At 42.8% G+C, this 15532-nt stretch overlaps 1 protein-coding gene across 1 annotated transcript in view; it reads left to right on the forward strand.

The window, feature by feature from the left end:
- The window catches only part of LOC122807156 (zinc finger protein 84-like), a 483130-nt gene that overhangs the window by 157104 nt on the left and 310494 nt on the right, over positions 1–15532 (forward strand). Inside the window, exon 4 of the mRNA XM_044078180.1 lies at positions 5688–5801. Coding sequence (XP_043934115.1) covers positions 5688–5801 — 114 coding nt within the window. The remainder of the gene's footprint in view (positions 1–5687; positions 5802–15532) is intronic.

Consider the following 15532-nt stretch of genomic DNA (forward strand, 5'->3'; position numbering starts at 1 on the left):
ATCCCACTTCCCAGATGTACCTCTACTACTTAAGAAAAAGCATAAAAGACCAAAGCAAAAGACTCAGTTAGCTCTTTCTGATTCTGATGTACCTGCTGAGATTTCAGAACCTATGGTATGCCTGATTCAGTCTCAGATGCTCTCTACCAAGACTGTGCCAGAGGCCAGAGGATCTTATGACTTAGGAATCCACAGAAAATGTTGAACCAAAAAGTATCAGCTTGGCAGGCCTAGCTGGCATTTCCTAGATACTACTTATGAAATACATCCCACATAAACTTATTGAGGTACATCAGGGATCTGAGCCACCACGCTTGGTCCAGGTGGATGCAAAAGAAGTGCCAAAAAACTAAACATGTGACTTTCTCCACCTCCTCCACCTTCTAGGGAGAAGGAATAGATAGACTTTTCTCAAGGTTTTCTTAAGTCCATTTTGGCCCTGAAGACTCCTTCCTTTTCTTCCCAGACCCCATCCCTCAAAGATTGTTGTGGATTCATCTTCCTCTGAAGCCGAACTCAGGGAATCCAGACTTTTCCCTTCTTAGATGCCCTATTAATTCAAACCTCCTCACCACAGATACTTTTGCAACACCTGTAGTTCACCCTCAGCTTCTTCTTACAGTTGTGGTTTACAGTCAACGGCAAGAATTCCTCCCTGCAGACAACTCAAGACCTACTTTTTTTGGACTATAGACTGGAGACCAAAAGGATGCAAGCCTATTTGCCTCAGGAAAAAAGTGCTTTCACAACCTTGCCTACCTCAGCCAATGCTGAGCCAGGGAGATACTAAGGGCCTTGAGATTCATGGCAGCAACTATACTCCCTCTAGCCAGACTGCATATGAAGAAACTCCAGTGGTACCTGAAAATAGTTGGGTCCCACCACTCTGTCACTCTCTAGACATAGAAATTACTCTATTACCTTGTCTCAGAAAGGCATTTTTATGGTTGAAGGAACAGAAGAAACTTAATCCAGGACTTCCTGGGTCATGGATGAGGCATGGGGGGGTCTGGACAGGAACGCACTGAGTATAGGGAAGATAGCAGCCAAAACTACTAAAGGAAAACATCAGTATGAAGAAGATAAGGGCCCTCATCGAAGCTCTTCCGAAGTCTTTTCTTATATTTGGAGACGAGGTCCCCTATAAGTGTTCATAGACAATGCAACAGTCATCTGCTTCATAAACAAGCAAGAAGGAACAAGGTCTTATCTACTTTGCAGATTGGAGCAAAAATAATGAACCCAGGAGTGCTGAAGGTTCTACTATAAAAAAAGTCATACATCTCCTTAGTAATAATGCACCCATTTAACATGTCTTCCAGATCCCTGTTGATTTCCCTGCATAATCTTAAGACATCAGTCACTTGGATCTTACAGTAAGTCTTTTCCTCAAGTAGTAACTGTCTCATTTTCTCTTGATAGTATACTGCATCCATCACCACCATGGCCTCGCCCTTGTTGGCTGGCCTGATAATGATATCTTTATTATTGGTCAATTCTCACAAATCCATCCATAGTAGAACATCCAGTCACTCCAGTTATTAAAGGGCTTCCAAAAATCCACAAGAATGAGACTGACCCTCCCTTCAGGCCAGTTGTGTCAGGGAGAAACCTGATCACAGACTGTATTTTGCAAAGGTTAGAAAACAATTTGAAAACAGTTTTCTCATCAGCTCCAGCTGTGCTTAAAGTTTCAGCTCATTTTTATGTGAACTTTCTGATTTTATTCGAAAGCTAATCTTTAGTGAAAGTTTTTTATTGGTTACATTAGATGTACTTTGTTTACTGTCATCCTTAATGATTTTGGTTTGAAAGCCTTGAGATGCTTTTTACAGAAGCATGGACAATGGGATTCTTCATGGATATTACTGACAGATTTGCTTTTATGACTTGTATTGGAAGATAACGTATTTATATTTCTTGATCAATATTTTTGGCAACAATGGGGTATAGCTATGGACACAGCATGAGCCAATACTTACGCGAACTTGGTTTTGGCTTATTGGGAAGATAAAATGGTCTTTAGCAAGCAGAATCCAGGGAAAGAGCATCTGGCTTTTTATAAAAGATTTGTGGATGATATATTTTTTGCAGTTTTCAGAGACCACTACCACATTCCTAAGGTTTACGTTACATATGTCGAAGGAGAAGATTTACTTCCTTGCTGTGAATGTATTTTTGAGGAATGATGGTCAAGTAGAAACAAGGATGTATAGGAAATCACGTTGGAAGAACAACCTGTTAGCCAGGAACAGTATGCATCCCAAACACATCTTTTCTAATATTATAAAGGTGACATATGCTACGTGCTTCAAGACTATGCACTGATGATGAAGTCTTTCGAAAAGAAATAGAAGTACTTGACATGTGTTTTAAGGCCGGTGGCTGCAAGAATTCAGAGATAGGGATGATGAAAGTACAGTATGAGGCCCTAAGAGAGTAAGTGGATAGACCATAGTATAATGAACAAAGTTTAATGGAAAATACGACTCATTTGGCCAAAACACCTCTGAGAATGACATTGAGATATAACAATAATATGAAGAATATCTGTAATATTGTCAGGGACAGCTGGGAAATATTGCTATCAGATGACAGCCTGAGGGAGATTGTTGGAGATGTCCCTAGATTCAGTTTCAGGAATAATCTGAATTTGAAACGAATACTATATAAGGATAATTGGAATGAAAAAACTCACCATTTCTTTACAACTTCTAAACAAGGTACTTTTCCATGCAGGCATTGTAAGGCCTGTAAATATATCAATATGGGGAATTATTTCCAACATTCTGTGACTAACAAGACTTATTGACCAGCTTTATATGTGAGTTGCCACAGTAAAAATGTCATTTATCTTGCTCAGTGTTTACTGTGTCCCGTGTTCTATGTAGGTAAGACTAATAGGATGCTCAAATAATGCATCCTGTACCATATTAGTGACATTAGACTTTCATCTAAACATAACCCACTTGCCCAGCATGTAAAAGATAATTCTGGACATAGGTTTTCATTTATGGTGCTACAGTTTCAGAATGTGAGTTGCCGAGGGGGAGGTATAGTTAATCTCATTGAAATCTCTGAACTGCAATGGATAACCGATTTGAGGGCATTTCGTCTACCATGACTTAATGGTGTTTTTCCTTTGAGGCCGGTTCTAAAGGGGCGTAGGCTGATATATTGAATCTGATTAGTTGGAATGTATTCTAAAAAGCTGACTAGGATTTTAGATGGTGAATCTGAAAAAAAGTGTTTAAGCCTGAAAACACTTATTTTGTATCTAGGAATAAAGTTTTATTGGTTTATGTGCTACAGCGTGGTGGTCCTGTTCAGCTTGTGCTGCATTTGCATACTTTGCAGACTGGCATAGACTGTCTGGGACACTGCCACCCAGAAAAGCATATCACTAATAACCATATACATCTCATCACAAGACAATGTGTTGGCAGATGCTTTAATAATGACCTTGGAGGATCCTCATGAATGGACCATGAACATATATTTTTTTCTGGACATCCTTCACTATTGGGGGACACCTCATGTAGACCTGTTTGCATCTAATACCAGCAAACAGCTTCCTCTCTTTTGCACCAAGGGGCCTTGCCCTGTAGCCTGGAGGACAGATGCTTTCACCTTTCAGTGGACAGGGAGATTCCTCAGTACCTTCCCAGCACTACCTATCATCCCAAGGGTTCTACTAAAGGCCCAGACTCTTGCTAGTGATCTCTTTCGGCCAAAACAGCATTGTTTTCCTCTTCTTTTTCATCTAGCCAGGGATAATTACTACAAGCTGCCACTACAAGCAGATCTCATCACACAGCAGAATGGGTTACTACTACATCCCAACCCGTTGATCCTAAACCTAACCCTGTGGATGATAGGGTTCTAATTTCTTACAGGCATCACTTTTCCTGGGGACATAATTAATATTCTCCAAGTAGCCATGAGATCCACCTCTCAAAAATCCTACATAGCCAAATGTAAAATATTTTCCTTTTGGTGCAAGGGGAATGGATAGGACCCCCAATGTATCAGAGGTACCTTCCATACTAAAAGATCTGTGTGAGGTCCTGTATACAGGTCTGGTCTACTCTTCTAGCAACACCCACCTGTCAGCCATTCTGCTTGTTTACCTGACAGTCTTCCAATTATGTCAAGACCTCTAGTCAAGTTATTCCATAAAATGGTACTGCATCTTAGACCACTCAAGAAGCCCATAACATCTCCTTGGGATTTTTAACATAATGCTGGAAAAGCTTACCTTACCTCCTTTTGAACCAGCAGCTCCAGCAAATCTCAAATTCTGCACCTGGAAAACTATTCTGCTTCTAGTGCTTACTTCTGCTAGAAGAGCTTCAGAGCTTAAGGCTTTCATAGTCATGCCTCCTTTCCTTATTTTTTAAAAGAACAAGGTGACCTTGAGGGCTAACCCTTCATTCATGCATTAAGTGATGAAAGGGCTTTCACTCAACCAGGTCGTAAATCTCTCTACTTTCTTTCCCAGTCCACAGAACTGGGGAAGGGAGAAGCTCCTACACTCTCTAGACATTCGCAGACAGTTAAGATTCTATATAGACAAAACCAAATCCATTTGAAAATCTGAACAACTGTCTCTTCCATGGTCTCAAAACTGAGGCAACCAGTATCTAAGCAAACAATTGCATGCTGGATCTCTAAGGCTATATATTTTTATTTTCTACATGACAAGTCCTTGCCCTCATGCCCCCATGCTGACTCTGTTAGAGCAGTAACATCCTGTGAGGCCTTCTACAAAGGCGGGATGCCAGAACAATACTGGAAGTTGCCACCTTGTTCTGTACTTCACTAACACGATTGATGCCTTTTCAAAGTCCAGAACTGACTTTGCTTGGTCAGTACCTTTCAGCTTCTTGGACAATTCTGCAGCTTACTAACCAACCACCCTTACATTCCCTTCAGCTCTGGGCATCACCCATACATCAGGAATACTGTAACAGTGATTTCAGTCAAGACAGTACAGTTCTGTAAGAACCTAACTATAGCAGTAGCTGTCCTAATGATCACAGTTGCAGTACTCCTTCCCAGCCTCCTTCTACTCTGCATCCATTTTTACTGCCTGTCTCTTCTTCCTCTCTTATCCTATGGACAGCATCCTAAAACTGAGGGGGCTTCCTTAGTACTTCATGCTTGACATCTTCTAGCTGACCAGTCTCTGTCTCAGGAGTCTTCAGGTCTTCGGAAAGCTGGCTTGAAGATGCTCCGAGGAATTACACTTATATGTCTACCTATATACCCCTACTCTTACAAGCTGAGGTCACATGTCAGCCATACGATCCTGGGAAGGTAAAGCTTTGGTACCCCAGATGGACATCAACAGTGATAACTCATTGATTAGAAATACTGCAGCAGTGATCAGAAGGACATTTACTGTTATGTACATTCTTACACAACCATATTATTTCAAATTTTTAAAGTGAGTTTTAACATACCCCGAGTTGTGTGTTCTTTGCCATAATTTAACACTGATATGGTACATCACTTTAAAAACGTGTCTCAGTATTAAATCAGTGCACCTAATGCATGTTGGTAATATGTAGAACCTCAGTGAGAAGATATTTTCATTTACCTGTTACAGATAACTGCCTTCTGTCTATAATGTTTTCAGTTATTAACTGTTTATGTATGTCTCTGTCACTACTCAATATTCCCAGTTCCTCTAGAACACTTCTTATCGCTTTTTGAAAGGAATGAGGACCTTCCTATTTGTAACGTAAAGGAAGAAGTGATAGAAGAAAAGGATAACTTTCTGGATGATGCTTCCAGCAGTAAGTAGTTGTTTAAACAAACTATTTTGCAGTCCTTCATGCTGTACATTTATTAACTAACTTTTCAGCTTGAGGTACTAGCAGTAGTGTATTTCACAACTATAAACCATAAATAAGACCAAAATGTTTTGAGTTTGACTTCTGTAGTTCTAAAAAAAGGTTAATTAAACAAAAAGCAGCATTCCTTATATAGCTCAGTCACTGCATTGGTAGAAATTGTTAAGATTGTAGGACACTGTACATATATGAAAATAGGGAGTAAAAAATTAATAGAAGAAAATTTTCTCTTTCCATCTGTGTCACTGTGTAAGCCATTCAGTATTGCTGCTGTGCTACTGATGACAACTGAAAAATTATAATGTATAGCAAGTGTAAATCAGTCATTTGGCTGTTTGCTATACCACCATGAGGAGAAAGATTCTGAAATTTCAGAAATAGAATCAAGCTGCTAAAAAAAGTGGTGATTGAATCCAGGTGTAACAGGTAAATTAAAGCAACATATATCTGCCATTGCCAGATGTTTTGACAAAGTGTCCAAACATTAGTGATATTTTTGCATGTTGGCAAGATGCAGGAATAGACATCATGCTTTTTGCTGTACTAGGGGAGATTTTTTTTTTTGCCACTGATCTCCATTAAGAGTGGGAAGAGGGGGCAATGCTAGTCAGCCATGCTACAGAAACTCCAGAACAGCAATAAGACACACTGGAATTCACACCGAGGAACATGCATGCTACATGTATGCGTTTGCATTGTCATTGTTATATGTGGGTATGAACTGGGGTATTGGGAATTACAGTGGAATGATAAGACGGAATTACCTGCATTAACAAAAACTCAGCTGTTTTTAACAATCCAAAGTCTAGCATTTGCAGTACTTAATTCACTCATCCTTCCCCTGGAAAAAGGAGACCTTTCTGTTCTCAAGCATTCCCTCCTGGCTAGTTGTATTTGGAAATAGACTTCTGCTGCTTATACTTCATCTTTATCATATCAGTCCCTCCAGAATTGCTTTGAGATAAAATATATCTTCATAAAAAATTAATTATTTAATTCTTGACACATTTTGCTGAATGAAATTGTCACTTTGTGGTCATTGCCATAAGTAAAAAGTGATCTGTAAGATCAATTAATTATTTTGGTCATTATGCTACTAATAAATGAATGTATGAACTAAGAAGTCCATGGTATAGATCCAAAATACTGAGGTTATTAGAGGAGACTTTTTTATTTCAACATGCTTTCCAGATATCAAGTAAGCCTACAGTGATATGCTTTAAGCCATGGAAATGTAGGTGAAGGCATGCAGACACCATATAAATCATGGCTACAGGTTAAATTTTAACAAGACAACATTTATTCTAGTACAAATGCTGCAGATATGCCAGTTTCAAATTAAACCCAATAGACACTTTCAGACATTTCTCAGGATCATTGTAATGATGCCGCTGGGTTTCTAGAATTGTCTGATATTCTGCATTTACGTCACCTTTGCAGTCACCTAAGCTGTTTGGGTCCTACACTCTATGACCAGCCAGGTTTCAAAGCTTTAGGTTGCCTTTCACATGCTCTGTCAGGGCCTCCATATGAAGACAGTTGGAGCACCAATTTCTTCAAAGCTTTTTTAACTCCAAAGAGCACTCCTTCATTGAGCCCCCATGGAACTTTAGGTCAGGTAGAGATGTTTCAAGGCTGAGCAGATAGGTTCTCCAGTGGGAGAAACCTTCCACTACAATTAGCATTCTGAAGAAAACCAGTATTTTTCTGATTAAAATGGTGTGTTTGCTAGGAAACTGAATATTTTTGGGACTGTTATTGCTTTTCTAAAGGAGTTTGAGTGTAAATGCTTTTTTGAACTTTTTGTGTAAGAAAAAAGTTCTACTTTTTGACAGAATTTTCCTACAGGCTTGTAGTTTTATGTAATTAGGGCAGGATATTGTGCTTGTGGGGAACTGTCAGTAGGTTACTTACCTTTGTACCACTTTTTTCTCTACTTTATGCTTCACCAATTCATCCAGGCTTCTCTATCTGCCTTTGAGGGTTCATTCTCAGCAAACCTAGAGAGCATCTACCAGTTCCCCGCAGTTTTACTTTCTGCTGTCTACAAAAAGAAGAAAGTTGGTAGGTAGTCTTTAGGTGTCTGGCCTGCTAGTGTTGTGCCTCAGCTGCTGGTGGATCACTGTCTTGTGGTCACTCTTGGTTCCTAAATTCCTCATATTTTTCCCCCAGGTCCCATCTAGATTTGCATCTACAACTACTAAGAGACAGGGATAACTGCAGCCTCTGCAGCTGTAGATATATGCCCGTGGCAGTCTCAGGAGAAGGAATGAGTGAGTGTTCATCACTTAAGTCGAGATATGGAAACTAAATATAGGATGAGGATGTCTTTTATTGGCCAGACATTTTCCAAAGAGTTCCCAGTAAAGGGGAACACAGTGAGGAATTATTGTCTTCTCTTGTTTCTATTTCCATGGAGATGGAAGGTTTTCTTGCCAAATTTGTTTTCAGGTAAGAAGAGTTTCCTCTCTTTATGACTTGGATTTTCAATAGAAAGAACATGCATTGCAGTTGTTGGTTGCACTTTAGAACTTTCTTCTCGACAGGACGGTATGATTATGATGAAAGCAGAGTCTCAGAGTTTCCTCTTGACAATTTATCTTTTTCTGAGATGTTATCTAAGTTGAAAGTTTTTTTTTTTTTTGCATTGGGAGCAAAATAAAATTCTTATTGCACAAAAAAATGTATCATGGTTATTACAGATGAATATTCTTAAATATGCAGATGTCCCCCTATTTTGCCTGCTTTAGGTAATCTATTTCTCAGTGCTTCTGTGTTACCTAATAGTCAACCATTTGCCCCAAGGAAGTCTGACAGGTTATGCAATGTAGAGTCATAATTATTTGTTTTTCATCCCTAAATCATATCCAGCAGTAATTTCTCAAGGTGTGCAAACAGATACATGCTGCTAACCCCACTCCTTCTGACAGGGATATGAAAGACCTTTGATAAGTTAGGCAATAAGGTTTATTCTTGCTCTACTTTATCCTTCAAGATTTTGAATTGTCAAACTCATACATTAAGTTGTTACTGTTATCTTTGAAGAACATGCAAAAGTTAGTTATTAATCTTCCTTCTTTTGACATAAAAAATCCTTTGAATGCCTCCGTAACGTCTGATTCCTATATTACTTAGTATGTTTTATAATGTGCTTGTGATGCTACTGATTCTTCCTCCAGGGTTGCTACTTCTGGGTCAGTAGTGACAGGATTGTCTTGGCTTTGTTCTCAAAACCTTCCTAAAGGTGATAAAACTGAAATTTTAAATTGCCCTTTGGACAAAGATGTTTTGCTTTGCCCTGGTGCAGCTGTGGTGCTCAGGATGTGTGATGAAAAGCAAAAGTTGACTCGATGGTTGACTCGTATATTTCATCCCTATTTTAAAACAGGCAAACAATTCCTTTCGTCTTCAGATTCCTTTTTCAATAAAAAATTTAAGCAGTAAAGGGCCATTCGAGAGAAGATTAAAAAAGCAAGGAGGCTCCATAAAGAAAGAAAAAGCTTCTAATGATTAAAGGCAGTCCTCCCTGTCAGCATGAATATTTGTCTGTTCAGGGTGTCCCTCTTCTTTAATGTTTATTGATTAATTGATGTTAGTTAATTGTTTAATTGTTAGTTGTAGTAGGGTATTTAAACTGTGTAAGTTATGTGATGTTTTATACTCCTTGAAGGCGTTTGCCAAAGCGCTAGAAGTGCAATAAACAGGTGTTTACATGGATTCTTCGTCTGTGGTCTACAGTTGTATTTACTTTTTATTTTTTTGGTTTGTATTAGTGTCCCTCTTCTCTACTTGGCAACCTCTCCATATCTCTGGGCCACATCTTCACTTGTGGTGCCAGATTGTGACAGATAAATGGGTTTTTAATGTAATTCAGCAGGGTTACACTTGACAAAGGGAATCCAACCCCCCTTTCCAAGGGATTCCTTCTTGCCCTGTTTCTTCCCCTTCTACATTACTCAGGAAGCAATAGAACCAGAAGGAGGAGGATCCTGGAGGCCTGTGCTGGAACTTTCATTTCTACATCTTTTTGTCAAGATCCCAGAGTTCAGAATGCTTTCTCTTCATTCCATGTTACCTCTGCTTCTTTCTCTAGCTTTCATGATAAAGCTAAACTTAAAAAAAAAGTTATGTGCTCACCATAACATTTCAACTAAGTTTCCCATTTTTATTCTTCCTCAACAGTTGGGTTCGGATTTGATCCTCAGGTATCCGACTCAGCCACTTCTTCCAAATCGTAGAATACTTGAACTCTTGAACTCCTCCCCTTAACCATAATGCCCCAGCCACGTAACATACCTCAGATCTAGATTATGCCCATAGATTTATAGAGCAGTGGAAATTAAGAAAAGAATGGAAGCTGGGGCTCAAACAATGAAAAGAGGTTCCTCCAATATTCTTCAATCTATCCAGGACTAAAGCAAGGAGGGGATAGGTGGATGGGAAGTTGAGAAAGGATGAAAATGGACAGCACAGATGGAATGTTATGGTGAATAAATACATTTTTATCTGATGTTATCATTTTCCTTCATTCCTCCATAGTTGGGACAGATATTCCAGATAAAAGCTGAGCCATAGGCTGTTCTTTCCCTAGAGACCAGATCCATTTTGTAATGAGCAGTAAAGACACGAGGATTAGCCCAAGTTGCAGCTGCAGAAATATCATCCAGTGAAGTTCTAGACAAAAATGCTGACAAAGTTGCCATAGACCTCATTGGATGGGCTCTTGGAGGCACTGGTAAAGGCAAACCCACATTCTCACAAACAAAGGTAATACAGTCAGTTAACCATTTGGCCAATGCCACTTTAGATACTGGTTTGCCTAATTTTGAATCAGAAAAGGAAACCACCAATTGTTCAGATTTTCTCATATCTTTGATTCTGTGAAGGTAGCTGCCTGTGGACATCAAAAAGATGTAACATATATTATCCTTTGTTTGAAAAGTTAGGAAAGAAGGCTGGGAGGTTGATGACCTGATTAAAATAAGATTCCAACACCACCTTTGGCAAAAAGGAAGATGTTATGTGGTCCAATCTCGCCTGCATTCTTACTCACGGGTTCGGTCGGCCAACTTATATTTTTCTAGCACGAAGTCTCTAATTGGCTGGGCTAACCTGGTATCCCATGTTGCACCGCTCCACAACCCCAGATCTCGTTTGCCGCTCGTGGAGCTAGGACGTGGTCTCGCTTGGCTGTGGCTAAGTAGCTTTAAAACTTCTTTTTCTAGTGAAAATTTGTTCTCTTTCTTCACAAAAGATATTTTAATAGCTATTTTGCTTATTATTATTGTTGTTTTGTGGTGTGAGTGTTTGTTTGTGGTATCCCTCTGTTCCTATGGGCTAGGCCCGTTTAAGTTAGAGGACCTAGTCCTCCCTCCGTTTTGTGGTTTGTCTGAGGTAAACATTTGTCCCTTGCTACAGTGTGTGTCTTGTTGTCAGGTCAGAATCGTTTAGCTTAGAGATTCTGTCTTTTGTTGTTAGTGGTAGTTTCCCGCCTTATCCGTTGTGGCCTACAGTCCTGTTTCTGTGCTTGTGTACTGTGGTTGGCCGTTATGTCTAAGGATCCAAAAGAACACAAACCCTCTGGGTTTAAGAAGTGTTCTAAATGTAGCTACAAGATGTCCATAACAGATGGACATGCTGTTTGTGTATACTGCTTGGGGGCTATACATTTACAAGAGTCCTGTAGTTTTTGTCACGCTTTTAGCCCCAGGGTTCTACAGGAGAGAAAAAATAAACTTATACTGAAGGGCCTTCTTAAGCCTTCCTTTGAGGTGTCCTTGGGCTCTTCCTCTGGTTCACAGTCTAAAACCAAGACTTCTAAAGCCAAGAAAAGATCTCCGGCTCCATCGTTTACATCGGAGCCACCGGAGAAGACTACCAAATTGGACTCGACTCCTCGGCTCCCTTGTCCTCGGGGCCGCAGGAGGTAGCTGTGATTCTTGAATCTGCCTCGGCTCCTATCCTGTTAGAGCCCATTCGGAGCTGATCTCCTAGTGTCAGACAAGGATCTCCAGATAGGAGATCACAGTCACCTTCTCTCTCCTCCAAATCCTCCAGACTCTCTGATTTTGATGTGGATAGGGTGGTCCAGAGGCTCCTGCAGTCGCCGTTTTTGGCAAAATTATTTTCGGCTCCGAACCGGTCAGCTCCGGAGCCAGTCCCAATGAGTGCACCCATGTTTCCTCCTCTGAGCATCTCCTTGTCTTCGGAGCTGGAGTGTTTGGCTCTGGGTGATGTTTTGCCAGCTCCGATACCTCTTAAGGCCTTATCGGTGCCGACGTCAGCTCCTACTATGTCGGCTCCGTCCTCTGGTTTCGGAACCCGGGTGTCCTCTGTCGGGCCCGAGGGGGATACTTCGGGACTTTTGTCGGTTCAGAGTCTCCCTCTCGGCGCTTCGGCTCAGGGAACCTCGGTTCCGATCTTGGCCTCGGAGGTGAGTCGATCCTCGGATTTGGGGGGAGCCACCTTCGAGGCCATGAGGAGTGCACTGGCCAGATCCTCAGTCACATCACCCAGATCGGTCATTCCATCCCCCTCCACGCTGGAGAGAGCCTCTGATGCCCCTTTGTCAGTTGACGGTGGAGCCCCAAGGTCTGGGGATACCCCCATGAGTGGTCCCCAACTTTCTGAGGGCCCCTCAGAGTCTGTCCCTGAGGAGCCCCCAAGAAAGAAATTGTGCAAGAGGAAGCACATAGACTCCCAGGATGAGTCCCTCACCTCTGATACCGAGCTCGAGGAGTCAGAGGGGTCCCCCAAGTCGTCCTCCGATGACGTCTCTTTCGCCAACATCCTGGAGATTTTGAGGCAGACGGGTGGCTGGTCGTCCAAAACCCCCCTCTGAGGAGTGGTTGTTATTCCTCAAGGCCTTTAGGGCTCAACCCTTCACCTCCTGGGTGTCTCCACCCTTCGATGAGCTCCTGGATTTGATCTGTCGAAGGGCGTGGGAGACTCCTAACTCAGTGGAACCAGTACCAAGACACCATAATAAATTTCTGTCAGCTCCCCCTGGGAAAGAGTTCCTGTCCAAAGGGGTTTCTGTGGATGCCATGGTGGTGGCGGCGGCCACTCAACAGGAAGTAGCCGAGTCTTCTTCCTCCTTCCATCCTCCTAACAAGGAGTCCAGGAGTATGGATCGCTACAGGAAGCGTACCCTCTCTTCAGCGACCTTCACACTTTGGTCTCTGAACTATCTATGTCACTTTACTCGGCTCCAGAGAAATCTCCTTAAAGAGTTAGGAGATACTCTAATGGGTAACATACCTGAGGCGTTAACACAGACCGTTAACGTCCAGTTGTCTACTCTTGGATCAATTGTCAACTCGTCCATGAGGCTCATATCTTATGCAGCCGAAGGGGCGAGCAGGGCAGCTAGCTCAGGTGTAGCCCTTAGGAGGCAAGCCTGGATGCGCCTTTGTCATTTCGCAGAGGCCTTCAAGTCTTCCTTCACTGACGCCCCCTTTGATGGGTCCTCACTTTTTGGGACCAAAGTGAAAGACTCCCTCACCAGATGCAAGCAAGAGGGAAAGACCCTGTCGGCTGTAGGGGTCCATTTTTCCCTCCCATCTAGGCCTTACCCCAAGGCTCAGAGGGGAGGAAAAATGTGGTTCAAAAAGTCACAGTAGTCTTTCCCTGCTGGTCAAGGTGAGTCCCTCTCCAGAGGCAGAGGAGGGGCTGGCTATTTTGGGAGACGCCGCCCTAGGGACAGAGGAGGCCCTCGCAATTCGGGAGACTGTGATTCCTTTTGTGCGGGTTCCTCTCATCGTCCCTGATGTATTACCCAACTGGCTATTCCGGAGTCAGTCGGGGCCGCATTTCATTGTAACCAGAAGCCTGGGCAAGTATCACTCAGGATCGATGGGTGCTTCGTATAGTTACCGGAGGTTATTCCATCCTGTTATTGTCAAACCCTCCTCCACCCAAGAGAATCCCAGATGTTCCACCCAGTCAAAGGGATCACGCAACACTAGAAATTTCAAAGTTGCTGGAAAAAGGAGTCATCCAACCTGTCCCCTCAGACCAGATCGGATTAGGGACTTACTCAAGACTCTTTTTGTTGCCGAAAAAAACAGGGGACATGAGACCCATCTTGGATCTCAGCTGACTGAACCGCTACATTCTGAAGTCCAAGTTCCGAATGGTCACCCCTCAGTCTATTTTTCCATTACTGGGAAAATAAGTATGGATGTGCTCCATTGATCTCAAGGATACTTACTACCATATCAAAATGGACAGGGCATCCAGGAGTCAAACTTCTGGCTGGAAGCCAGTCATTTCCAGTTTTGTGCCTTGCCCTTTGGCCTCACCACAGCCCCCAGGGTGTTCACCAAGTGTTTGGCAGTGGTGACAGCTCACTTGAGATGTCAAAGATTCCAAGTGTTTCCATACCTGGATGACTGGCTCCTCACCGGCCCCACCAGGCATCTTCTCATTCAGACCAGGGAAAAGACCATTGCCCTTCGTCATCAACTAGGGATTACCTTGAACTGGGGAAAGTCTGCCTTGTTGCCCTCACAGCGTGTCACATTTATAGGCACAGAGCTAGACACCGTTCACATGCAGGCATTCCTGCCTCAAGAAAGGATAGAGGTGTTGCAGGGTCAGGTTTGCGCGTTGCTGCCCCTCAAGAAGGTTCAGATGGGTCCTACAGCTCCTGGGATCCATGGCAGCCACCATTATGTTAGTGCCCCTGGCCAGGTTACACATGAGGCTTCTCTTGGCCCAATGGTCCTTTCAGAAACTTCCCCTGTCCCATCTGATCCTACTCACCGATCGGTGCAAACAGGACCTCTGTTGGTGGATGAGTCCCACCAACTTGAATAAAGGGAATCTATTTGTTCCTATGACTCCGGTTGCCATGGTGACCACGGACACCTCCCAGATTGGGGGGGGGGGCCATTATCTGGGCAGGACGGTCCAAGACACCTGGCAGGATCACGCGGTACATTTGCACATCAATGTTCTAGAGATGAGAACGGTGTTACTGGTGTTGCAAGCACTGCAGAGTTCTCTTCCCCTAAGAATGACTGCAATTCACACGGACAACATGTCTGTTGTGTGGTACCTGAACAAGCAAGGGGGAATCAGGTCTTATCCCCTTTGCAGAGAGGCCATGCGAGTGTGGCACTGGGCAGTGTCTTCCCAATGGTTCCTAGTGGCAACGCACATTCCGAGAAAGGCCAGTGTGATAGCAGACAGGTTGAGCAGAGCTATTCTGATGCCTTATGAGTGGCCCCTGAACCGCCGAGTTGCGGAGCAGATTTTCAGCAGGTGGGGTCAGTCTTGCTGCGACCTTTTTGCCAATCCCCACAATACCAAGTGCAGCAACTACTTCACTCTTATCCCCCCACAGGGGGAGTCACCCAGGGATGCTCTAGTCCATGATTGGCCTCCCGGTCTGCTCTATGCTTTCCCTCCGTTTCCTCTGCTGCCGAGAGTGATCCAGAAAGCCATTTCCTTGGGAAGCAAGATGATTCTTATTGCCCCACATTGGCCTTGCCAAGTCTGGTTCTCCTTTCTTCATCAGTATGCAGTGGACAGTCCTTGGACTGTGGATCCAGCACCAGACCTACTGACACACATGTCGGGACAGTCCCATCCCTCCCTAAGGACCCTCAGGTTGACAGTCTGGCTACTCAACTTCCATCTTTAGTCAGACTTCATCGTTTTTCACCTGA

Source organism: Protopterus annectens, chromosome 7.part0, assembly GCF_019279795.1.
Source record: "Protopterus annectens isolate FY-2018-M chromosome 7.part0, PAN1.0, whole genome shotgun sequence".
NCBI lineage: Eukaryota > Metazoa > Chordata > Ceratodontiformes > Protopteridae > Protopterus > Protopterus annectens.